Source organism: Hesperophylax consimilis, chromosome 13 (genome assembly GCF_061612785.1).
Source record: "Hesperophylax consimilis isolate HC1 chromosome 13, BYU_Hcon_1.0, whole genome shotgun sequence".
In the NCBI taxonomy this organism is placed as follows: domain Eukaryota; kingdom Metazoa; phylum Arthropoda; class Insecta; order Trichoptera; family Limnephilidae; genus Hesperophylax; species Hesperophylax consimilis.
In genome coordinates, this window is record NC_142848.1 from 28,347,828 (window position 1) to 28,374,670 (window position 26,843).

Genomic DNA, 26,843 nt, shown 5'->3' on the forward strand with positions numbered 1-26,843 from the left:
GACCACTTGGCACATCGCGTCTCGCTAGAGACAGGTGCGCCTCAATGTGGCCATTAGAGCCCCCTCCGGTGGCGGCCTCGGAGATCAGCGGGTAAATGGGGACATCTTGTAAGAATCTCCACGTATTATATGGGAGTCAAGTACAGTTTGACAACAAATGAATACGTGTATTAATTAAGGCGCTAAGTGCCCAAAAAATCGAAAACGATGTTTTTACAGAAATGTATTCTATGTACCGATGCCAATAACCCTAAATAGGATCCAAGTGCCTCAGGCAGTTCAAAAAAATACAATAAATTGATGAAGTCTGGCATCGCTGTAACTCCATTGGTATGTTATCTTTTAAAATGGTTTAAGTGCCACAACAGTGTTCATTGACATTCCATATAAAATGGCCTGCGATGGTGTGTTGACAGTCGCGAGCTTGCTTGTAAAACGCCATCAAAAAGGTAAAGAAAGTGTGCAAAATGCGAAAAAAAAACTAAAAACCAGTGGCCAAGAGTATTCCACACTAAATAATAAAGTCATTACTGCCAAAAAACCACCAAATTCTGAGGTATGTGTATAATATTATTTTTCTGTACATTTTGTTAGTTTTGGTACTGACGCGCTAGTGATGTGCATGCCTGTCGTAATAATATTATTCATTCATATTGTAAATATTAATTTCGAATCCAATCATTTTGTAAACAGATATTTCTTTTAATTCCACTGTTTTTCTTATGTACTCGTAACTTTTAATTTATTATACCTACTTATTTCATGGAAAATATAATTAAGTTTTTTAGTGTCGTTATGTTTCATAAAGCCGTTTCCAATGATACATTGGTCTTTCGTGATGTTTATAACAATAATATTAATAAAAACATGCATTTAATGATATGACCTCCGAACTTTTATTAATCAAAATGTATACTTTCACAATACATAATGGGGTTGGTCACGCAAAGCTAATTGTAGATGTCGGCCATTGGTGAAGAGTGTCAACCAAATGTCAAATACAAAATTATCTATGCTTTTTCCATGCATTTTGGTAGGTAGGTATTGTATTATTTTCTTAAACTGTTTATTATAATTTGCATTTTGTTTGGTAGAGCGGTACCTACTTTTGAAACACTGTATTCCTTTTAAAATATGTTTATAGGTTTTATGAAAAGTTATATTCCTATGTTTAATTTTCACACACCAACACTTTTTATTATGTTTGAATCATTTAAATAAATATGTACTTGTACATCAGAATAATTTTTTATTAAATTAAACAAATAAGTGATTTGTTTTATTTGTATGCACATCCCTATTCCCCATGTGAAGGTTGTGCACTTAGATCTGCCAGAGCCCCTGAGTTGGCACTTAGAGCATTAAATAAAATTCTTATTGTGGAGCTTCACCGTAACCGTCGTTGTCCGTTTTAAACTTTTATTTTGTAGAAATGGAAAATTAATTTATGCTTTTAAATTATGGAAGCCGTCGAGATTGTTCTATACTACTAAGTAACATTTTTACAAAGGGTAGGCCACATATAATTTTATTAGACAAATCAGTATTTTGTTACAGCAAGCAGTTCTAGTTTTTGGCACTTAGCGCTTTAATTAATACATGTATTCAAATGTGAAACGAATTTTATATAACTTTAACATTCAGATGCGAGTTTAAGTTGACTCCCGAATTAGACAGTTTCACATCTGACAGGAAAAATACATCAATGGGGTAGGTAGATTTAACTCATTTTGACGATTTTTTTTAATTATTGAAGACTAAAATTAGCTATTCTTAAACGAAAATATGACACAAAAAAAATCTGAAAAAGATACGGTCACGCATCTAGGATTTGAACCCAGGACCTTCGTCTAGCCGAGACAGATTTTATTTAGCCTTGCGTAATATTTTTATTCATTTATTTTACTCATGACTTCTTTTCTTAATTTAGAAGAAAACATGGACTTTAGAAGTCGCCTGGATGCTCAATTTTTATTACAGAATTAATTTTAACAGAAGATTAATAAACATTTACCAATATTTTTTTCATATAAAATTAAAGGGAATCAATTTAATATTATTTTACATAGAAAATACGAGAAGTACTCAATATCAAATATTAAAAAGCAGTGAAAACTAGTTTTATGAATTATTTTAGTTAACATTAATGATTATACTCTGTAAATTGATTAATTATTTTAATAAATTATGAAAAAAAAAGTTTACATACAGGGTGTATCGGCACGTACCCGACAAACTTTAACCAGCTGTTCTTAGCACATTTGGAGTAAAAAATGTTATGGGCACTTTGCTGTCCGGTAACATTTTTTTTTAATAAAAAAATTACTATTCATATTTTCACCACATGTCACCAATGTTTTATCCTATGTCAAAGTTTGAAAACCCATCTGGCAACATTTTGTTCGAGTTTCGTTGAATAATGTACGTACGTACCTACGTTGGTGCGCTTTTACAATCACAACCAAATGGCACGGCACCATTCGTCTCATTTTTAACTATTATTATTTAGTGTGTACGAAATAGCGAGGACACTTTTTGACACACTTGCTAACAACAGCTGTTGAACACGAGAAACAATGCAAATGACAGTGACGGAGTGTGGATTTTATATTTATTTTTTTGTTTTTAATGGAAAAAAAATGTTACCGGACAGCAAAGCGCCCATAACATTTTTTACTCCAAATGTGCTGAGGAATAGCTGGTTAAAGTTTGTCGGGTACTTGCCGATACACCCTGTATAATTTTTAGAAAAGTTGTGGAAAAAATAAAAATAAATGAATGGTAATGTTATAACACAAAATATTTAAAAGGTAAATAAAAAGTAAACGAAGATGTATCATTTTTTTTACTAAAAGTACCGCATCAAATAATATGTCTGAATCTTTCAGGTTTTGATTTTGATTAAACAATTCGCACATTCTTCTGATCGCATCCCTGACACCAGCATTTGTGGACATCATATTGTTTATTCTTGGATAATAAACATGAACACTAAAAATTAGAAGAAAAAAATGTAAAAATATCTCTAAAGAAAGTGGTTCTAATATTAAATCATTAAATGTTTATGTCAAACGTAATTGTACAAGAACAGTTCTGCAGAGTTGTTCCTGGGGGCAACCAAAATCTCCAGATTAGTTATAATACATCCAAATTCTGACACTTCCCATGCATTCCGATCAAATAGTATCAAACACCTATAATTAATAACACGTCCAACTCCAGCGAAATGTGGCAATATCAACCACTTTGGCCGCTAGATGCGCTAGTGTAGCACATTGGCTTTGATATTTCTTTCAATGGCGGCAAATCGAATTTATTTAGTACTAGATCGCGGTGTTTTAGGTTATGTGTGTGCAGTTTACGGATGTAATAATTACAAACAACAAAAACACTCCAAGTAATTTTTCAGGATGCCTAAAAACGTTGGTGAAATATAATATGAGTTTGTTGAATCCTAATCAAATAAAATGTTTTACTACGTAGATTACGTAAAAAGTGGATTATACCATGAAAAATATTAAAAAAAACTTAAGGTAAATTCAGCAAAGATGTGTTATTTGAGTTCCATGTAGCATTCCGTGTTCATGTTGAGCTTACAAATCGTCGTCAATGATGGTGTTATGAATTTATTATCGAATATATCGACATGTAACATTAACATATAGCAGTCAAGTTGTTTATATTAAGAAATTAAATTATTAAGGCGATGTACTACGTCGTTTAATATTTTAAATTGAGCCGCTATCAATAATAACCCTTACGTAGATGGCGATAAGGTTTAAATTCCCACTTAACACCATCCGCCTGTTTTGATTTATCCAAGAAAAAAACATGGCCAAAAAGTGCTTTTTATTTTATTTTGTGGATGTTCAGGCATATTTTTTTTTTCGATCATTTTATAAATAACTTAATTTGCCACATTATACAATAAAATCATCACCGAAAATGGGTTCGTAACACAGACATATGAATATTCATATGTCTATGGTTCGTAAGTAGGAGATTTTGAACTTTAAAGCAGTTTTCATAGGCCTTATACATTATTTTTTTCTGAGCTTATAAAAAGACTTATCTAAAAAATACTCGATTGTTTCAAAGGCAAAGATGTATTCTACTCGCAGTATTGAATTAAAGTATCTGAAACATTTCTAGGCGACCAAATTTTCAAACCAAATGCACATGATTTTGCATTACTACGTATGGCATCGCCTTAATAGTCAGCGTTGTTTCGTGTTGAAAATGGAGGTATGTTGGAAGAGTTGAAAAAGTAAATTAGTAAAATCTATAGTGACTTGAGTGACGAATGAAATGACACCTAAACGAAGCCGTACGTCGATTTAAAAGCATCGTTCTTACGTTCGAGTTGAAGGAACTGGGGGCAACGTGTACTGGACCCGTGACAAAGAACGTACCTAGTACCTACCCACAAAAGCAGGTTTTTTTTTCATACCTCAAACAAATCCCAAATGTCGTACACACAAACAAATCTGACAACAGCTGTTCACTAAATTCCTCGATGGTAGGGAATGAAAAGATCATCAATGGTCACTCGGCTGAACCAATATAATTTTAACAGTCTAAAGAAAGAATCGTCTGATTTTAGATTTTTTTCTAAATAATATAACACCCCCCCCCACCCCTCCCAACACACAAATTCATATAGGAGAGAAATATTTTTAAATTAGTTATGCATTAATAATAATAATTGGATAACTTGTAGGGCGCCGTTTTTTGAAAAAATCACCTCAAGGGCGCTGTACAATTTATCATTTACAATCAGTTTTATTATTTACGAACAGATCTAAACCATACTTACTTGGGTGGCCTACTTACTATACATTAAAAAATACCAAAATAATAAAGTGAGATTTTATAGGAAATAGGAACGCATCAGGATCTAGTACGGTCGATCGATAAAGCATATATATCGGTAATGTCCATAAGTTATCATCGTTCCCGAGCACGACTGCAGATCGCTAACGTCCAAACAATAATTCACGTCAAATAAATTAAGAACACTTAGGATGGGTTCAACGTTCATTTTCGGGTTCTGTAAAATTCCTATTCGAGTTCTGTTATTATATATTATCATTATAGGCTAGTGGCTTGACAGAACTGAAATAATAGAACATGAAAAGAACTTGAAAATTAAGTTTGAAATTTGAAGAATTGTTCAAAGTTTCTGAAACAACCCGTCCTTAGTCGTTGTAAACTTTTATTTGTTTGTTGGCGATCTTCAGTCGTGCTCGGGAACAATGACAAGTCACCGATATTATCGATAAAACTTTTACCGATCGACCGTGCTAGTTACCCACGCCACTCTCTCATAAAGTACCTACGTAGGTAAATAAACTTCATATCAAAACCAAATGAAACACTTTTTAAAGTTTTAAATCTATAATATTATCATCTCCCAACCATGGGAGTTGATATGAAAAAAGTAAATAAGATAAAACACGATAATAACCGAAATACGACATTTCGTTTTGGTGGCCGTCAAGGTTTTGTTTATTTTGTACCGACGAACTGACAGGAACCGCATGGCGGACCATTTGCGAAGTTACTGAGATCGGAAAAAATATAAATCCATACATATTTACCACCTTACGATCGCAAAGAGGGATATTGATATAATACAATTGTAATGACGGATGAAATCTAAAACTAAGCCTCACCAAAATAAAGTCTCTATAAACAAAGAAAACAATAATAAATGAACGCCATTTTATATTATTATTTTGTTCAAGAATTTGAATCGAACCGCCATCTTGTGGCGTCTGTCAACTTGAAGTTAACTGACAGAAGGCAATGCGCTGGAAATTCTTTCTAGGGAATCTTTTTATATTGAATTCCGCAATCTCAGCTCTACACATATCCGAAATGATCAAGGAGACAATCATTTATTGGAATTTCGAAATAACACTAAGTAATAAATAAACCATAGCATTTTTATTTGTATTATAAAGACAAGGCTTGATAAAATAATGACCGGTAAAATTATGACGGCGTCCTTTTCAAATGTCGCATATTACTATCTCACTCGCTCGCGCGGCGGAATAGTGAACCTAGGTGCGATAGCGAATCTGTAAACACGAAGCCGCAATAGATCTTGACAGTTGAAATCATAACAACAACAATTTTAAAATCTCTCAATTTGTGATGAGAAAGGCTTTATGATGAACGGATTCAATGGGAAAATATGTAGAAATGTTGTGGGAAGCTCTCGTTATTCTGCCAAACATTTGGGCATCTTTTTAGGAAAATCGATAACGAATCAAGGGTTGGCGTATGTGCCAAAAACACGTGTTATAGGTCAAAATCGGCGTTGGGAAGGAATTAACGATAAAAATGAATTAACAAGGTCTGGAGAGACGGGTTTTTTCGTCAAAATGGTGTCGGCACGCGGTCCGCGGTCGCCTGCCTCTGCTCAACACGCCGCGAACCCACGAGGCGCGTGCTTGGCGCCATTTTACTTTTGGTGCGACACTACTCAAAATCACCAATAAAGCTATATCCCGCATGTTTCCGACCTAGAATAGCACTAGACTTTTGGTGATAATTGTTTACGAATGCGGTGCAAGTAATGTTTTAGATTGAAATGTCACTTTGACATGTACGTCAAAGTGACATCTGGCATGGCGGGTGATGGCGGGCGGGCGGACATTGTATCGACTCGACTCACCCGGAGAAAGCAGATGGGGGGCAGGCGGGAAACGCACGTCCCGAGGGATCTCTCTGGCCATATCGCGGACATCCCTGCGTCTGTCAGCTCCTGGGCCTACACTTCCTACAGCCCCTCCTGGAGGCAACATCTCACTGAGGAACTACCAAACACATACAATCACAGAGTTAACGGTTTGCTGTTCGCCGACACACGAGTTCACACTTCACAAACAATAACTGGCCTTCGAGGAAAGGTTTGTAGGTCTGACAATCGACTGATATTGCTATAAACTGACAGAAACAACACGCAAAGTGTGCACAAGAGACTGGCAAGTTGCTTGCGAGAGAAGCGGAGCGCGACTGGTGGCGGGAAGCGCTAGCGGCTGTCGCTGTCTCTTTTCTTCTCGCGCGAAGCCGTATATCTTTTTCTCTCATACACGCTACACGGCCCGGCGAATGCAGCGCCGCAGACCGGCGGCCATTGCAATCGGTGAACCGCCGACAAAATACAAAATGTCAAGTTTCCAAAAATACACCTTCCGGCCGTAGAAATCGAATCGCTCGCGCGATCTAGTATTATTTTTAAATTGTCGACAGCGAGCCTCCCCCTGACGTAAACTTTTGCATCAGAAAGCAGAAAGCACTATTTCCCTTTGCGACATCTCATCCAGCTTTGGCTGTGGCGAGAAAACAAACGCAGTGGCCGCGTGATCTCCTGTCAAAAGTCAAAATGTGACAAGTGGAGCGGCCTTTAAAAAATACACGGCAAGGGATCTCTGACAAGAACAACGAAACTTTTTGATCACATCTCATTCTTTTATGTAGGCAGGTAAAGTTAATTTTTATGGGATGGTCGGTGGGTACTTATTTACATAAAATTTATTCTGACATTATACAAACTATGTGGGTGTTGAGCGGGCAGGCAGAGCGGGGGGAGACTGTAAATAAACAGTAGGAAGAAAGGAACAAGGAGCATAACATTACAGTTGTATCAAGGGTGGGAAGAGATTAAATATGACTTAGTGCATATATGTACTTATTTTAAATACATCCTAAAAATATACGTATTTCACGAAATTAATTGAGTTTCATTAAAACAACGCGAGGGAATGTTTTCAACATCATTTTCAAAATGGATTTATTAAATTGTACGTACAATAAAACTTATATTCAGAATCGACGTTTATTGTTCTATCGGAATATATTGTTATATATACCGGTCGGTGGCCGAGTTGACATCGCGTTTGGGTCCCACCCAGGCGTAGTGTGTTCAATTCCTCGGCTGGCTAAGTCCTCCATCACAACACAAGCAAAATTTTCAGCTTACTGTGGTGGTAGTAGGAGATTTTCAAATATTGTCAGGTTATTCTTAACCCGGGAATGTTTTTCTTTCTTTTTAAAAAAATTAAAAAAAATATTTAGTCAAAATATTTTTCACTGGAGTTAATTATTATTACGAAAAAAACAATGAAGTTGTCGAATTCCGCCTCGCGCACAAACATTGCACTTGGTTTTTTTTATTTATTACTACAAGAAACAACTATTTGTGTCGCAGAAGATGGTAAAAGTTCCATTTTTTTCTCAAAATTAAGTTTGAAGGTTAGGAAATACGCATAAATTATTAAAATAACAAAAAGCCTAAATGCATATTTAGTGCATGTTTTGCATCTCCCCCGATTTGATTAGTTGTGAGGCGGTATTTAGCGACTACCAAAAATAAGTAAGGAAGATTCTATCACAGGGACGATACTAAAATTAAGCAATAACCAACGTAGGTACCTACTTAGGGAAAAATTGCGAAACTATTAAAAAATGTCACATTATTATTTTTGCTGCAGGTTATGAAGAACTACTTTATCAACCACGTAGCTTGGAGGGAGTCGGGAAGATGATACCTAAGAAAAGATTAATGAATGTAAAAAAAACACAACGAATTACTCCAGGACATGTGTGTTGTTCGTTTAGTAAACAAGTACAGCATTGGATAGGAATGCCAGTGGAAAAAAATAAGTAAGTACTGCGATAAAACGATCTGTGAGCCACACTTTATCTAACCTAGAAAACAAATACAAGCGGGAAAATGAAAATAAAATAGAGTTACGCGGGAAAAGAGTAGAGGATATATATATTTTTTATTTGGTACAATATTTTTTACATTTCAAAGTTTTCCAGTAATGTTGGCCTCACTGGGTGGCTTGCCCGTGCTGAGGTCTTCATTTAATAATATGAAAATATAATCTATACAATACATTTAAAGAGAAAATAATACATTTAATATAATCTTGTGTGTTTGTGAGTGATGTGTGTTTACATTGGTTTTGTGTGTTACGTGTAGGTTTTATTTTTATTTTATGCTATGACATTTTGGTAATATTGTCTTTTTTGTTCTTTAATCCATTTTGTAATTTTGTGTGTGAATTTATTTTTATTTTCAAGTTTTACACTGTTGAAAGCTTTTATAGCATGGTATTGGTAGTGTCTTTGTCCAAAGCTTGAATTTACTGTCGGAGTTTTTTATGTTTTCTTTGTACGCTTATTATTATTATATTATATTATTACCCTTTGTAGTTAAATTTCTCAAACCAATCAATGGATTATATTGATATTAAAATTGAATCAAATTTTTTTTAAATACCAAAAATGTCAAATGTCTTCCCCAGCACGGGAAATCCCAGTGGGGAAAACATTATGAAATACAATTATGTTAAAAAAATATATATTTAAATTGTACCTTTTTTAAATTTTGTATATCTACTACATTAAAAACGGGGACTCAAGTTCTAAAGCTCGAGCAACTCGCAATATCGCATACAATGTTGCAATTATTTGACGATGCTTTGTGAAATGTTTAACCCTTTCCGGACGAATCCCGCGCACTGAACGGGAAGCATGTATAGTCAGAATGGTCGTAACCCCGCTGACTGCGCGGGACAGCGTCCGGCCTGTTTGAATACATTTTCTGAGAAATCGAGAGTAAATTCTGGTAATTATGACTATACCAGGTGTGCAAAATCCTCGGAAATGCAAATTATCCAATTTAATGACACATTATTTCGAAAGTACGTATTTAAATAATATTATTTGAATCACATATTTTGTCTGTTGATCACTCGTAAGAGAGTTATTAACCAGTCTGTACTTCGACCCGGTACGTTTATCTACCTGCTCGAGGGGTTAGAACACAACTATATGGTGACCGTACTGCATAAATCAAGACAAACATTGGCAAAGTTTTGGCTGATTCTGATTGTGGATATATTTATTTATCTATTAACGCCCTATCGGGCTTTTACATAGTAAGTTGACAGTATATGTATATAAGTGTAACAAGTACATGGATAAAATAGCTAAATATAATTTACTCATAAGGTAATTAGAAAATAATATGGTAAAGTAAATCAAAGTATGAAGGCTAGACCTTTTTTTTTAAAGCTAATAAATATTACAAGTTAATAACTAGCAAAAAGATCTAAAATTAGTTGCCTTTTGAAACTCTCAAAGTTATTAACACCAAATATGTCGATAAGTTTACAATATTTGTTTGCAAGGTGATGAATTCTTGGAATTGGTGAGTACAAAGAGTAGTTAGTATTGAGGTTATTGTTACATTTAAAAGTGTCTATGCTTCGAGTTTGTCTGGCAGGTACATTCATATAAATTAATTCCAATAATTCAGGGCTGTCAATGAGAGATTTGATAATTTTGAATAAAAATAATATATCAGTTAGAACTCTTCTATCCGATAGTTTGAGAAGTCTGGTTTCGGTACGTATGTTATTATAATTTATAAATTCGATGGGAATATTCATTTTAAAATTGATGTACCGAAGAAATTTATTTTGTACCTTTTCTAAGGCTTGAGAATGGACTTTGTAGAACGGTGACCATACTGTTGAATTATATTCTATTTTACTTCGTACTAATGAGCAATATAAATGTTTTAAAGTTAACACATTTTTAAACTTTGCCCCCATTCTCAAAATAAAACCGAGCATTCTCATTGCATCGCTAGTAGTTTCATCGATGTGTAAGTTAAACTGTAGACTTTCGTGGAATAAGATACCGAGATCTAGAATCTGTGAAACTGTATTAATTTATTATATGTATTAATTTATTCCTTATTACGGAAAATTAACATCGGACGCTTTGTCACGAACAAATTTGCCATTTATATCCAAGATTATATTGCAACTATATGACAACTTGTTGGAAACGATACCAGAAGGATGCCACATGTATAATGATCGCAGAAAAACCGTTCTATTTTAATATACAGGTGGCCTTGGGTATAGTGCATTCATTTCGGGAGGTGATTATACATGATTGTAGACGTAAAAAGAAATTTACTATCATGCAGAATTACCTCCCGAAGTAAGGGCATCTTACCCCCGGACACCTTGTACTCGTATGAAGATACCGCGCCCGTCGTATGTGCGCCGTCCATTTATTGTGTGAGTGAGTGTTCAACCCAAAAGCTGAGTGGGTTACATGGTGATCAAAAAGATATTACAGCAGATGCGTGAATAAACGTGTATTAATTTTAGGTTTTTTCAAAATATTACGACCAAACTAACAAAAAATGTAGAATATTTATCGCCTAATTAAATCCTTGTACTTTTGTACCACCCAACCACAGACATAGGAATTAATAGACGAGAAGATAATGGCGAGGGGTAAAATCAACTGTTGAAGAACGAAGGGCGTAAGGCTGACTGTGATTCGTCAATAAATCAATCTGACAGTAAATAGGCATCTCGCATTATAATATCACCATTTACTTCTTAAAAGTAAAATCTGCTTTTGAATGAATAGACATTTTTACATGGGAGCGCAAATTACTCGCCACGTTATGAACAAATTTGCGAAGTCCAAATTCGGCAAAAAAATTCGGTTGTATTTTCAGAGTCGAATATTTCGTTTAAGTATTTAGTTAAGACACTTTTATAAATGTTCATAATTTACTTCCCAGCAACCAACCAGCTTTGTGTTTCGCGTCCAGACGTTTCTCGATGTGATAGTATAATATGTTTCTAAAACTGATCTATATTATACGATGTGAATATGCTTAAAATAAAGTAAAATAATGCTTATATATGGAATGTAATACGACAATTGGGTTTATTCTCTTTTTCACATCTATTTTTACAAGTTTTCATAGTACAAGTCAACATTTTGCCGTGTTATTTCGTAAAATGAACCGATGATGCCTCGACCATAGTTCGCACAAGAATGATGACGTCACGTTTTCAAATTTCACTTGAGGCCATACGCCAGCACAGCCGGTTCCAATGGAACCGGTATGGGGAGTGGGGATAATACGCTTTTAATCACTTAGGGCAGGTCTACTAATATTCATATGTCTATGCACCCAAAGTAAGATTTGCTTATGCTCTGCTCTCCTAAACAGGCTCAAATATCGGTCGATATTATTTTTACATGTTAAACAAATACCAGCATTAATAATAGCATTTCTAATCACACGTGTTCCAATTATGTGCCCTGCTTGCGAACTTTATATAAATTTATCTAATAGACAATGAACAGTGACCTCCCAGGTATTGTACAGTATCTATATGATCTGCCTGTACAGAATGTAAATAAATTGGAATATATGTCCATTAGCATCCTCACGTTCGTTGATCAAATCCATTTTACATATAATTTTGTATAAGTAATCGACGAACCGGGGGATGCAATCTGTTCCGTAAGTTGATATTAGTTTGTCTGTCTATTTATTGTTTTTGTGTTTAATTCGTAGAACTCCATTTATTTCTTAATGATGTTATTATTAAGTACTGCAAGTATTTTTGTCGTTTGAAAATGGCCTTCAAAGCTTAAACAGCTGTTACAATAACAAAAACCAAAAAATACTTGCAGAACTTATTATAGTAATATTATTAAATTTAATTTACATTAAATTTAAAAAAAAATGTCTGTCTATAGTTAGTAATAAGATAGATCGCTGCAGAAAATATATTATATATTTGTACAGCGCCCTTGATGTGATTTTTCACAAAAACGGCGCTTTACAAATCATCCAAATAATAATATTATTATTATCGTCCCCAAAAGGTTAAGCGAAGACAGTCTATTGAAACTTTTGAATAATTCAGAGGTTACTTTGTGTTGCTTGCTTATACAAGTCAAACTTTACACAAAATATAATCGAAACATCTGTTTCGAAATACTGAACTGATGTTATAATAACTTACTGATACATATAATAACCTTCCTTTAAATCTAAAAATTATTCATAGTATTCACGAATGATATCTTCAGCTTATATTGAATAATACTGGGTGTATCGGCACGTACCCGACAAACTTTAACCAGCTATTCCTTAGCACATTTGGAGTAAAAAATGTTATGGGCACTTTGCTGTCCGGTAACATTTTTTTTAATAAAAAATTTATTATTCATATTTTCACCACATGTCACCAATGTTTTATCCTTTGTCAAAGTTTGAAAACCCATCTGGCAATATTTTGTTCGAGTTTCGTTGAATAATGTACGTACGTACCTACGTTGGCGCGCTTTTACAATCACAACGAAATGGCACGGCACCATTCGTCTCATTTTTAACTATTATTATTTAGTGTGTACGAAAGAGCGAGGACACTTTTTGACACACTTGCTAATAACAGCTGTTGAACACGAGATTCAATGCAAATGACAGTGACGGAGTGTGGATTTTTTTTATTTATTTTTTGTTTTTAATGGAAAAAAATGTTACCGGACAGCAAAGCGCCCATAACATTTTTTACTCCAAATGTGCTGGGGAATAGCTGGTTAAAGTTTGTCGGGTACTTGCCGATACACCCTGTATAATAAAAATTTTATAATACAAATTTTCATAATGCAAACAGATTCGTAGTAAAGATTAATGGATTAATAGTGCTTTTACTGATAGCGTAAGAAGGTAAGTGACAATAGTAAAAAGTTGTTGTAAAAACCGATGTAGAAATGCATTTAAAAATAACACACTGCTTCTGATTCACGTCAACCAAAAAAAACCGTCAGACAGTGAGACAGTGACATATGCCCATCAAAAAGCATAGACAAGACAGCAAAAGAGGCGTAGAGAATAGAGGAGCAATTAGCGCGCTGCCATGACAGTTCTGTTCCCATTCGGAATGCGGCTGTCCGTTCTATTTCCGTTGTCCCGAGTGGCCAAACTCAGAGCACATAGCATAGAATAGGAGCCACAGCATACACAGCACTTTGCAACAATATTCGACATGGTCACAACATGGCACATAGGACATAGCTACAACTTGGTACATAGAACATAGCTACAGCATGGCACATCAAACACACTCAATTCGGTTGTGGGTCTGTCTGTGAGTGATTGAAACTCTGGTTCAATGAACTGGGGTTGACAAGCGATAAAGTACCTACCTATAATATAATATCTGTACGGAAAAAATGTTTTAAAATTCTAACTGATAAAGTAGGTACCTACCTACAACATAATATTTCTTACAAGAAAATTATATTGATTCTATTTTTGAAATGTAAATTACTTTCGTTTAAATTTCTTAGGGTTAAACTTAAATGATTGTTAACCTTGACAAGTCAGATTTTGTGATTTTTAACGGCTCTGCACTAGTAGGACAAAACCAAATATATCTCAACGAATACGACAGAAAGCTGAACGGAAATGTATGGGACAATCGGCGGAGAATAATCACTCAGTTCTTTGTACAATCGTGAAATATGGAAGTTGTAGATGGGCATTTTTGCCAAAGTTTATTTAAATTATATTTTTTTATCCTTTCCATTACGTCATTTTTACATTTTATTTTAAAGTTTCCACCAATACCAGATTACTAGAAGTCGGGATTTTTTTTCAGTACTGAAATTCGGGGACTACCATTTTTTCTTATAGTAAGGCTTTTGGAAATTGAGGTGTGTTGTGAGTCTGAAGGTAGTTGTGAGGCGGAGGCGATGGGGAAGAGGAAGATGGGGAAGTACCTGGATATTCAGATCTGGTCACCAAAAACGGCCAAAACCGTTTCGAGCAAAGTTTTAATTCTGAATGGTGTTCTTACACCAGGGCGATACTGAGAGCATCTTCCACTCATTTTAAATGAGTAAATTGCGAAATAACACAAACACGCCGGGATTTGAACCGACGACCTTCGGCTTGCTAGTCGAGAACCTTACCCCTCGACCACGGAGGCCGTCTTATATGTCATTCTCATTGCCCAGAATACTGATGGGGGGTTATTATGTTGATTCATTGGTGAATATTTTCAATCTATCATTTAATAAATTCAAAATACTGTTAAGGACAATTCCTTATCCTTAAGTAGAACCTGAATCGCCACTCTCAACTAACTAACTAACTAACCACCACGCCATTCCCCGCAGGGGTAGGCAGAGAGGACGGACCGCCAAACAACTCGGACTTGACACACACTCCTTGACTCATTCACATTCATACATCGTCTCATATTCTTCTTTGACCGGATAAATCATCACATCTTTAAAAAGTTATATAAAGTCATGGAAAGTGATGAAACAAAAACTTTATTAACTGGGTTAAGTAGGTTAGGTTAAAAAAAATATTTTTTCATCGTTTCTAATGACTTTATATTACTTTTTAAAAGTGTGTTTAATGGTCACTGTGTTGAGATATCATGCAACCATATTCTTCTATTATTCTGACCCTTGATATGGCCCGACTCAAGTATCAGATTCACTTGATCGTGCCATGCCTATCTCGGGAGTCCATGATACATACATTCTTACATGAAATAAAAATACAAGAAACAATTTTTTTATAAAGATTCACTGATCAGATAGGTTAACGAAGAGACAACCAAAGATTCAAGAATAATTAAAATATAAATTAAAAAATCTGAAATGGAAGGAACAAATATGTCAAGTAGTAAACAAAATTAGAAAATTAATATATATATTTTTAAGAATTAGAAACTTTCTGTCGATAAAAAATCTATATTTAATTTACTATGCCTTAGTTCAATCCACTTTACAATACGCTATTATTAGTTGGGGATCCGCGTATAAATGTAACCTTCTTCCAATTGAAATTATACAAAGAACAATTATTAAAATTATATTAAAAAAATCCTTTGACTACCCAACAGAACGCCTGTTTGAAGAATTTCAAGTACCTACATTTAAAGACCTATATATTAAAAACTCATTAATACAAATTATAAAAGAAAAAGATAAATATCAATTTTTAAATGAAAGCAGAACGCGACTTAGACATGTTTTTCTATGCCCAAAACTAAATACGTCTTTTGCACAACATCATTATACTTACCAGGGAAGAACTTTTTTCAATCGTCTACCAGAAGAAATCAGAAGCATTAATGATAAAACCCGAATACTGCTCTCTGTCAAAAGACACTTTAAAAATATTCTGAAAAAAAAAACTACTGTCATTTAATTAATCTCACAAATATCCTTAGTTTTCCATAACTTCCTTTCTTTTTTAAATTTAATAAATTAATATATTATCCATCACTACTATCAACAAAAATACTACAGCAAACATACATTTATGTAAAAAGAATTATTTAAGTACTAACTAACAACAACATTTATGTACACTCCCCTTCCATACACAAGCAAATGCTTTCAATGGAAGAGTAGTAAAAAAATACAAGATGTAAAATGAATTATGTACCATGTAAACTTATTATTAAAAATAAAAAATAATTACAAAAAAAAAAAAAAAAAAAATAAGACTCTTGAGGTGGTCCGACTCAAGTATCTGATCCATTTCATCGTGCCATGTCTTCCTCAGGCGTCCCCGACTTCTGCTACCATTCACATTTGCGTCATATATTTTCCTCACACTCAACATATTTCAAATTATGAAGTTACGTTTTTTTTATCACAATAGTAATAAAATAGATCTCTACTGTGATTATGTGATTGAAAGGGGAAATGCTAAAATAAAACGTTTATTACTTCGTTATTAAACGTTCTTATTTCGATAGGTACGTTCCGCTTTTTAGTTGCACATCTGTCTGGCCATCGAAGACGTGAATTAGTAGAAAATAAACAAAAAGCGATGCGGAACACGGCTCATTAATCGAACCTCCCAAAATACATCGGCACCTTTTAGGTACATGACTGGTGGGAACTTCGATAGAAACTTCGACGGTGGCCGTGATTAAAAGATACATTAAAAATCGATCAATCTGCGAATATGAGAAACTGATTATCATTGATAATATACTTTATTAAATTAAAAATAGTAATTTCCGTTGTGCCTCTGATACTCCGGTTCAGTGAACTCTAGAACTTTGTTTTGAAAATTCGATAAAATACTTCTAAAGAAAAATGATTTTAAAGTTCATTTACAAGTCTTCTTTCAATATGCAAGAAATCTTAAATACAGGGTTTTCCAATAAGAGGTGTTATTTTGATATTCAATTGTAAAAGATCAATGGTTTCGTTGCTTGTGTGGCACGTAGCGCCGTCTTGTTGAAAGTAAACGTTGTCCAGATCAATACCATCCAATTCTGGCCACAAAAAATCATTAATCATCTCTCGATAGCGCAATCCATTCACCGTAACTGTTGCTCCAGCCTCATTTTCGAAAAAGTAAGGTGACAATGACTCCGCCGGACCATAAACCGCACCAAACAGTCACACGTTGAGGATAGAGAGACTTTTCAACAATAACTCTTGGGTTTTCAGAGCCCTATATGCGACAATTTTGCTTGTTGACGAAGCCACCGAGGTGGAAATGGGCCTCATCACTCAAGATGATTTGCATTTGATTCACGCAAGTGTATTTTAATAATTTCAATGCGTTGTTGAAGCGTGTATATATAAGCGTTCCATTTTTATTAATGGCGTAGTTTTTGCATGTCAAATGTCAAAAAATGACAGCTTCATAAGTAACATCTACCGAAATAGCGGGCTATTCAAAATAACACCTCTTATTGGAAAACCCTGTACTATAAAGTTTATTTGAGGGCATCACGATGTCGCCTAAGGTGAAACTATCCGTCGAATTTCCTTTGTAATTTTCCAAGAAAAACTATTTTGCAAAGAAATCGGTTGTCATAAATTAATAAAACCAACGATAAGAAATGCGATTGAAGCTCTCATAAATAAAGTCTACCAGTGGAGATATGAGATTTATTTTTATTATCTATTACTTTTATTATAATTCTTATTATCTACAAATAATTAATTATTTATTTACGTAACTCGCTACTGATTCCCAATTAAATCCATCTTCTTGCCTACACTCTACAGATCTCGAGACCTTTTCAATTCGCCCACGGAACAGCCTTGACCTTGGTTTCAGACTATAACATTTATCATCCATTCTACTTTCTTTAGTTCGCTGATAAGTGAAACGGTGCTAGTATTAGGTACTATCCCAGAGTGCCCCGGAGACGATCAATATCATTTGCAAATGGTTGCGTTAATTTACGTCATTGATGCGATTGACAATTGCTAATTGATAATTTATAGAGTCAATTGAAGCGATTGACATTAATTTGCGACTTCCCATAGACGGGAGAATGGTGTGTATTTTGATTGAACACATAGACATGCGGAATGATTTTTTTTTGCATCCAATACTTAAGCCCCGCATACCCAATTTATACCGATTTAAAAAAGTTATTTTTGAAGATAATATCTATACATCTACCGTCGTTAGAAAAAAATCGCAAAATAAGCTCCAAAAATTATTAAAACACGTTTTGTTCTTGTTATTTAATATGTTAGGAGCATGAAATAATGCACAGTATATCTTTAAATGCAACTAAAGCTTCTCTCCAGAGATGTTTGCTCTAGTTCAAACGAGTCGTGTTTTATTAAATATTTTCACCATTTTCGCTTAATTATTATCGTTTTTTTTAATATTAGCGCGCTCCCTCTAACATTCGTATTTACATATCTCCCTTTCCAACCATCTTTGAACGCTTAGTACAGGGATTCGTATTTACATATCTCGCTTTCCGACCATTTTTGAACGCTTACTACAGGGATTCGTATTTACATATCTCCCTTTCCAACCATTTTTGAACGCTTACTACAGGGATTCGTATTTCCTACATATCTCCCTTTCCAACCATCTTTGAACGTTTACTACAGGGAATCGTATTTACATATCTCCCTTTCCAACCATTTTTGAACGCTTACTACAGGGATTCTTATTTACATATCTCCCTTTCCAACCATTTTTGAACGCTTACTACAGGGATTCGAATTTACATATCTCCCTTTCCAACCATTTTTGAACGCTTACTACAGGGATTCGTATTTACATATCTCCCTTTCCAACCGTCTTTGAACGCTTACTACAGGGATTCGTATTTACATATCTCCCTTTCCAACCATTTTTGAACGCCTACTACAGGGATTCGTATTTACATATCTCCCTTTCCAACCATCTTTAAACGCATACTACAGGGATTCGTATTTACATATCTCCCTTTCTAACCATCTTTGAACGCTTACTACAGAGATTCGTATTTACATATCTCCCTTTCCAAACATTTTTGAACGCTTACTACAGGGATTCGTATTTACATATCTTCCTTTCCAACCATTTTTGAACGCTCACTACAGGGATTCGTATTTACATATCTCATTTTCCAACCATTTTGAACGCTTACTACAGGGATTCGTATTTACATATCTCCCTTTCCAACCATCTTTGAACGCTTACTACGGGGATTCGTATTTACATATCTCCCTTTCCAACCATCTTTGAACGCTTACTACGGGGATTCGTATTTACATATCTCCCTTTCCAACCATCTTTGAACGCTTACTACAGGGATTCGTATTTACATATCTCACTTTCCAACCATCTTTGAACGCTTACTACAGGGATTCGTATTTAGATATCTCCCTTTCCAACAATCTTTAAACGTTTACTACAGGGATTCGTATTTACATATCTCCCTTTCCGACCATTTTTGAATGTTTACTACAGGGATTCGTATTTATATATCTCCCTTTCCAACCATCTTTGAACGCTTACTACAGGGATTCGTATTTACATATCTCCCTTTCCAACCATCTTTGAACGCTTACTACAGGGCGTTAACGCACAATGAGAAAATTTTGTAAATCGATCGATGACTTTTTTTCCTTCTATCAATATGAAGATAATATTTGTTTTAAGTTTTGATCTTAAAGGTAATACTAAAAAAACATAGACTGACTGATACAGACCAAATATTCAACAGTTGTGACGTACTAGATATACGCCAATTATACGTTAAAACACTACCAAACTACATTTTTGACCATAAAAACAAATTTCAACACACACAAAATATCTAACAGACCAGTTAGACGTCAGCGCACAAAGAACACATAAAAACTCCGACGGTAAATACACGCTTTGGACAAAAACACTATCAATACCATGCTATAAAAGCTAACACACAGTCTAACACTTGAAAATAAAATTGAGGTAAACAATAATAAATTCAGACACAAAATTACAAAATGGATTAAAGAAAAAAAAAAGATTTTAACTTTATTTAATTTAATTTTACTTTAATATTTTTATATTATTTTTTCTTCACAAACATTATACAGGGTGTCCGGAAACTCGTAGTACAAGCGGGAAACTGGTGAATCTACACCACATGGGGAACCCAAATAAACATAAAGTTTTTTGATTTGTTTTTTGAGTAGTAGATAGTTTCTGGTGAAAGACCGCGATTTAGTATCGAAACGATGTTTGAAATGATTTCAGTGACCAGTTCTCAATAGCCAAGTACTTCCCAACCCTCATCTACCCCATCTCCTTCTCCACCTACTACCTTCGGCTTCACAACATGCCCCAAATAAGGATGCAATATTCCCACTAGCTATGGGAAGTATTGTCTGATACAGTATTATATATATCGTAGGGTTACTGCCAAAAGTTGGTAACTTCCAAAAACATGTAAAATTTTATTTAAAGTTTGATCTTCATTTTAAAATCAGGATTTTGGGTAATGTTAATGTCAATTCAAAAAAAATGTATTTTTAGTGTTGTCTTTTAAACAAACATGCTTTTTTGTAAGTGCTTTTGTAATGTTTTTTCTTCTCTATTAATTATAATAAAATGAAGTTAAATAGTTTTATTTATTAATTAACGCCCTTTTTCGGGGCTTTTAAATATGAATATTAAGAAATATACACTATTTATTGTAGATTGCTGAATTGCTTCATCAACAACATTTTATATATTTTTAAAGATGTCCACTGACTTGGTATAATTGTTTCCCTCCATTAGTATTCTTGGCAAAGAGGAATACATATGGTAGTTAGTCATAGAATTTCTGCACTGAAATAAATCCTGACTTCTAGTATTAAGTTGTGGAATCCGGAAGCTTATCAATTCTAGCAATACCGGGCTATCAACTAAATCATTTAGAATTTTATATAGAAATACCAAGTCAGTGAAAATTCTTCTCTCTGACAATTCATGAAAGTACTGAACGATTTTATTCCTCAGGGGTTTATCCTTGGACCGCTTTTGTTAGAAAATTAAATATTTTGTTACAATATTCAATTAGATTGACGGCCTCCGTGGTCGAAGGGTAAGGCTCTCGACTAGCAAGCTAGAGGTCGCGGAATCGAATCCCGTTAGTCGTGTTTGCTGACCAGATCTGAATGGCCAGGTACTTCCCCAACTTTGTCTTTTCCACCTCCTTTCCCTCCTCACTACCTTCATCCTCACAACATATACCAAATGGGGATGCCAGTCTCACAAGCGTTTGGGAGCAGTTGGGACTCTTTCATAAATGATAATTTATAATTTACCCACTTCGCTCATTTTCAGCGTCGCTATTCAACCCGATTTAACGAACATTCAGATCCTGCACAGAAAAGCCTAACAATGGACTGCGCTGTAAACCGTTGCCTCATTTTAGCGAACTTTGCTTTTCTGCACAGGGTCTGGTTAATTCAATGTGGGATATTTAGCAGTCAACCTACGACTGATGTCGTAGTTAACTCAAAGCATTCTCGAACCTTCCTAGTGCCAAAAATATTGTCACATGGTTTGTCTCCAGTTCTTCGAAATGATATCCAGATTTCACATTAGGGCAAGTCTATCAATTTTGTTGTCTATGCAACCTATACACCTACTTTAGCTGTGGGATGGGATACATTGTTCTTGCTGCAGAGTCTCCATCCTCTATCTTCGTCGAACGTCACAGCGGTGCTGCCAAGGTCTGGTACCTATGAGAGGACATTGTGTTAGCGCTCTATTAGCAGCAGACACATACCTGGACGGATGACGAACCTCGTGCTGGCACTGTTGGTGGACGCGGTGCACTCTCTCGCTGCAGCAGCTGGTCCAGTTTCCCCACCACCTAGGATTCTTGCTGCAGATTCTCCATCTTCGTGTCACATGCTTACTTCATTTTATTTAACTTAATTTCAATTTATTTTTGTAATATTTATATTTGTTTGTAATACCTGCATTAACTGTAAAGCGCCCCTGAGGTGTTATCTCACAAAAGCGGCGCTATACAAATCATCCAATAAATAAATTGTTACATTCACACGACAGACACGCTTTGAGTTAGTGCCTCTACTACTCTGTACGAACAGCGGTAAAGCAAACATAACGAAATCCTGACACGTGGCAGAAATGACAGAACGCAGAGAGGAATATGAGATGCGAGGGATGTGTCGTATGTTGTATTTGTACAAAAAAAGCTTGCCGCGTATATTTAGAAACTTTTTCAGAATTCCGTGAAGTTTTCAGAAGCCGAACTGGCATTAATAAAAAAGTGTATATGTGTGTGAAGGCCAGGGAAAGGTCGCAACGTCACAATTCCGTAAATTAAAATAAGACTGCCGAACCTATTAAATACATCATGTACAACTCAAGTCATTAGGTCTTGCCAGAGGTAAAAAATGCGGATATAGCATTTATAAAAAGCAGAGTGAAACATTGCGCAAGATTCAGGTTTTTCAAGTGCTTACTACTACTCCATTCACTTGGCGAAGCAAGAAGTCATCCGAGCCATCCGATACAGTGTGGGCGACTAGATAATAATGAACCAGTCAATAGCAGTGGCGGCCAGCTAATATGTATGTGCTCCCGAGCGCCGAACAACCAACAAGATTTCCGACATGGCTAATCACAATACGAAACTCGGTTCGTTTATAATATCTCATTCAAAAGGTACCTACTTATTAGGCGCGCTTAACTTGCAGACCGACTTTGACTTGTACCTATGTTCGTAGCAGTTCGTTTTCGATTGCGATCCAAAATTTAACTGCTTTGTCGCATATTCTGTGGAACAGTCGAAAGCGTGGGTACATACCAGTTCATACTATTCTTTGCAAATAATACCATATCAAGAACGGCGTTCGGGGTTTTACCACCACATCAGAAGGAACGGTTTATTCAGTAGAAAGTTAAACTAAAACGCGTATGTTTTATATTATTGTCGATATCATGGTTTCAATTTACCATCTGCTATTTTTCAGCGAATGTTCCGCTTCTTCGATACAAGCATACATGATAAAACTTGTCATTAAGAGATGAGTGATGTTCAGATTACTCATTATCAGTTTAGTCAGTACTCGCCGTTGCCGGGTACGGGCATTATCTGTTGAATTTAAAACTTTTCTTACTCTGCGAAAGTTTTGATGTTTAATTGCAGGTTATATCGTTCTTGTATATCAATTATTAATAAGGCATATCAATTGCAGGTTATACTAATTTATGATTACTTTTGTGTTTGTTCAAAGTATAAATTAAGAATGAGTTTGAATGTGGAATACATTAAAAACAATAGGTCGAGTTTTGAAAACAAAGTGATAATAAAAAATGCCGTTCCACCCAAAACCTGAACTGATAATAAAACAAGAGTGAAAATCTGGATTGAAGAAGTTTACTCGATCATTTAACAAAACATTGTATAACAAAGCTTCGTAGCTCTGTGCATGTGATCAATTCAATAGTTTATTTTGTTTTCCGTGTTTAATTTACGATGTTGATTCAGTTTGGACAATCAGCGGTGTTACTGATGTAACTCACCTTTCTGAAAAAATCAAAAAACATAATTCTTGTCATTTACATTTACAAAAAGTTTTGAGCTTAAAGGTTTTAGGAAAAGTTGACATCAGAATGCAATTGGATTCAGGCTACCGTGCCTAAGTTAAACACCATAAATGGCTATTTAATAAAAATCGATACAGGTCAAATTTCCCAGAACATGATTTAAATGTGACGCTTATGACTTATGACTTCCTAGATAAAGATCAGTAAAAGGTAAACTCTGTGCAATTTACGCCCGCGACGATTTTTCAAAAGCTAACGGCGCTTTATCAATTTTACAACTTTTTATAGTATCTACTTGTTTATTAGAAGACTTTCCCGAGACTGTGAAATTACTAAAACTTTTGTGCACCATTCATGACCTTTGGAATGACCTCAGTTGAAAGCTAAAGATGTTTCTCAACGTTAAAAAGAATAAAATCTTTTTTAAACACGTTGAGCCAGGACAGACTGAACGCACTATCAGTGTTGCATTGATAGAGGTCTTCGCTAAACAAAAGGAGCAGAGAATAGAACTTCTTTATAAATAGGTATCTATCTACCTTTATTTAATTTATTTTATGACTTAATGTTGTAATCCGGTGAACCCCCACATATTTTGACCACCGGCCGCCACTGGTCAATAGGATTGACTTTGCACTAAAGTCTGGATTCTGCTTTGCTTCTTCTTTTGAATAATGATTAATGATTAGTTATGGTTCAAATATTGTTACAATATACTGTCAAATTACCCATCTGGTAACACATCTAATACTTATGTTTTCTTTAATTTTGAAATATTTTGTGTTTGTATGTAGAATTACTCTTATGTTTGCTTCACTCAAATTTAAATTGTTAACCTCGATACAGGCTTAGTCTTAGTGAGGTAGATTTTTATGTGAAAAAATGTGTTTTATGTATAGTGACATGCAATAAATAAATAAATAAATTTACTAATTTCGGTTGTTGGTGGATGGGAAATGTGTAATGCGTAAAATTATTCAACTTCAATTAATTTTTAACTAACAAAATTGGAACTAGGTACTAAATTTAATACGTTTTGTTCAAATGTTTGACAGATGCTAAGACGAATAAATAGAGTGAAGTTATACAGACAACATGCGTGGTTTCATTGAACTAGGTCTAGTGGACGTACTTTAGCGGGCCGTTCGTATAGCTATTTCATTGATACACACATTTTTTAAAAATTATTTCACATAAATCATGTATCTTGTTAGACGTATTTAGGGTGGTTCCATGATAACTCAACACAGTGACAATTCAACACACTTTTAAAAAGTGGTATAAAGTCATTAGAAACGACGAAAAAAAATTTTTTTTAACCTAACCTAACCTACATAACCCAGTTAATAAAGTTTTTGTTTCATCACTTTCCATGACTTTATATAACTTTTTGAAGATGTGATGAATTATCATTGTGATGATTTATCCGGTTACCATTTAGGGTATTTTACAATTTAACAACAACAATAAAATTAAACATAAAATTCACATTCAAAATGTTTGAAAAAACAATTCAGCAATAGTTTTAATCCCTACAGAAAAAATCAACTACACTTTTTTTATTAAATACCTTAAAAATACATACACTGTGTGTGGGATATGCGACCTGTGCTTCTTTTTTCAAAATTGTAAATTCAAAACTCGACTGTTGCGAACTTCTGAGTCTGGTCAATTTAAGAGTACCTACTTGACACACTAGGCATAAGGACCTATTTCAATGTCACCATTCACAAACAAATTATGTAGCAAATTCGCCAATTCTTCGCCTACATAGTTTAGTGAATGAATATACCAATGATATCGACATTTCTAATGTAACTAACTCGATGTTTAAAACATACTTTAAAAAATATATATTTCTAGATATTATTTCTGAAAATTTCAGTTTATAATAATAATAATTTCTTTTTTTAACCAATTGTAAACCAATGTAATGCAAGAAATTATTTTTTGCAACCATTTTTTATATCTACAAAATTGTAAACATTACAATGTACCCAATGTAACAGCCCCATGGGCTTGTAAAAAGAGTAAATAAATAAATAAAGTAAACATATATGAATCAAATATCAAAACTAAAATTAAACTGAATGATGAAAATAGACAGTTTAAAGAAAATATAAATAAAAATATTATTTTTATGATATTGATTACATTTTATGCTTTTGACTGTCCAACTAGGAAGGATTCCCGTTTTAGGACAGTCAAATTTACAGGTTTCAAGTTATCCTAGACGAATACAGGATTTAAGACTAGATTTTTATTTTTTTTATTTAACAAAATAGGTAGACCAACAAAGCTGTCACATGCCAGCTTGTCTGCAGGATCCACCGAATCAAAATTAAGATAAAATAAGTATGTTAAAACGAAGATACATAAAAAGATACCTACATTAAGATTACATTTTTTTAGTAACATTTCGGAATCAGTCCTGTCTAGATCAAACAACCATTTTGTCACTCTTGGACCGAAGGATGACAATTCACACAGTTTCAGTATTAAATATTATAATTTTTAAAATGAGGTAATGAAATACGTGAAGAATAATTTTAAATTCATTCAATAAATTTAAATTCAATGTATCTTTAAAAAAAGCTTCTTTAAGCATAAGTTATTTTTGAAGATAATATCTATACATTTGTTATGACGAAACGTTAATTATATGAAATTCCCTCGATAGAAAAAAATCGCAAAGTAAGCTACAAAAATTACTAAAAACACGTTTTGTTCTGTTATTTAATATGTTAGGGGCATGAATTTTTTTTTTAATATTAGCGCGCTCACTCTAACGTTCGTATTTACATATCTCCCTTTCAAACCATCTTTGAACGCTTACTACGAGGTTTTAAGTTTATCCTTTTCATAAGCGATGTTTGATTTTTTGTTCTATTTGCGTGAATATAACGTGTCTTTTATTTTTATAATGTCATTGGAAAGATGTAATTTTTCAAGTGTACTAACATTCAAAGGGTAAATTTCTTATTTTAAAAGGCAGTGATCCCGATGCAAAGATTTTTTTGTTAATACTTTCAGCTTCACAAATTCTACAATTACAGTATCCCGCGATTGCTTGTAAATTAATAATGATGAAATGTTTATTTTAGAGCTATCGCTTCGACGAGGCGCCTCCAGGGGTCCTTGTCCT

General features: G+C 34.3%; 1 protein-coding gene across 5 annotated transcripts in view; it reads right to left on the bottom strand.

Moving 5' to 3' along the window:
* Positions 1 to 26,843, bottom strand: part of LOC149418725 (uncharacterized) — a 253,323-nt gene that overhangs the window by 79,807 nt on the left and 146,673 nt on the right. For 4 of the 5 annotated variants that reach the window (XM_089638948.1, XM_089638947.1, XM_089638952.1 and 1 more), the window contains exon 1: positions 6,683 to 7,475. The exons of the other annotated variant lie outside the window; for it this stretch is intronic. In XM_089638948.1, the coding sequence (XP_089495074.1) occupies positions 6,683 to 6,812 (130 nt within the window). In that variant the 5' untranslated portion in view covers positions 6,813 to 7,475. Of the gene's footprint in view, positions 1 to 6,682; positions 7,476 to 26,843 lie in introns of those variants that run through there. 5 annotated transcript variants of the gene reach the window in all.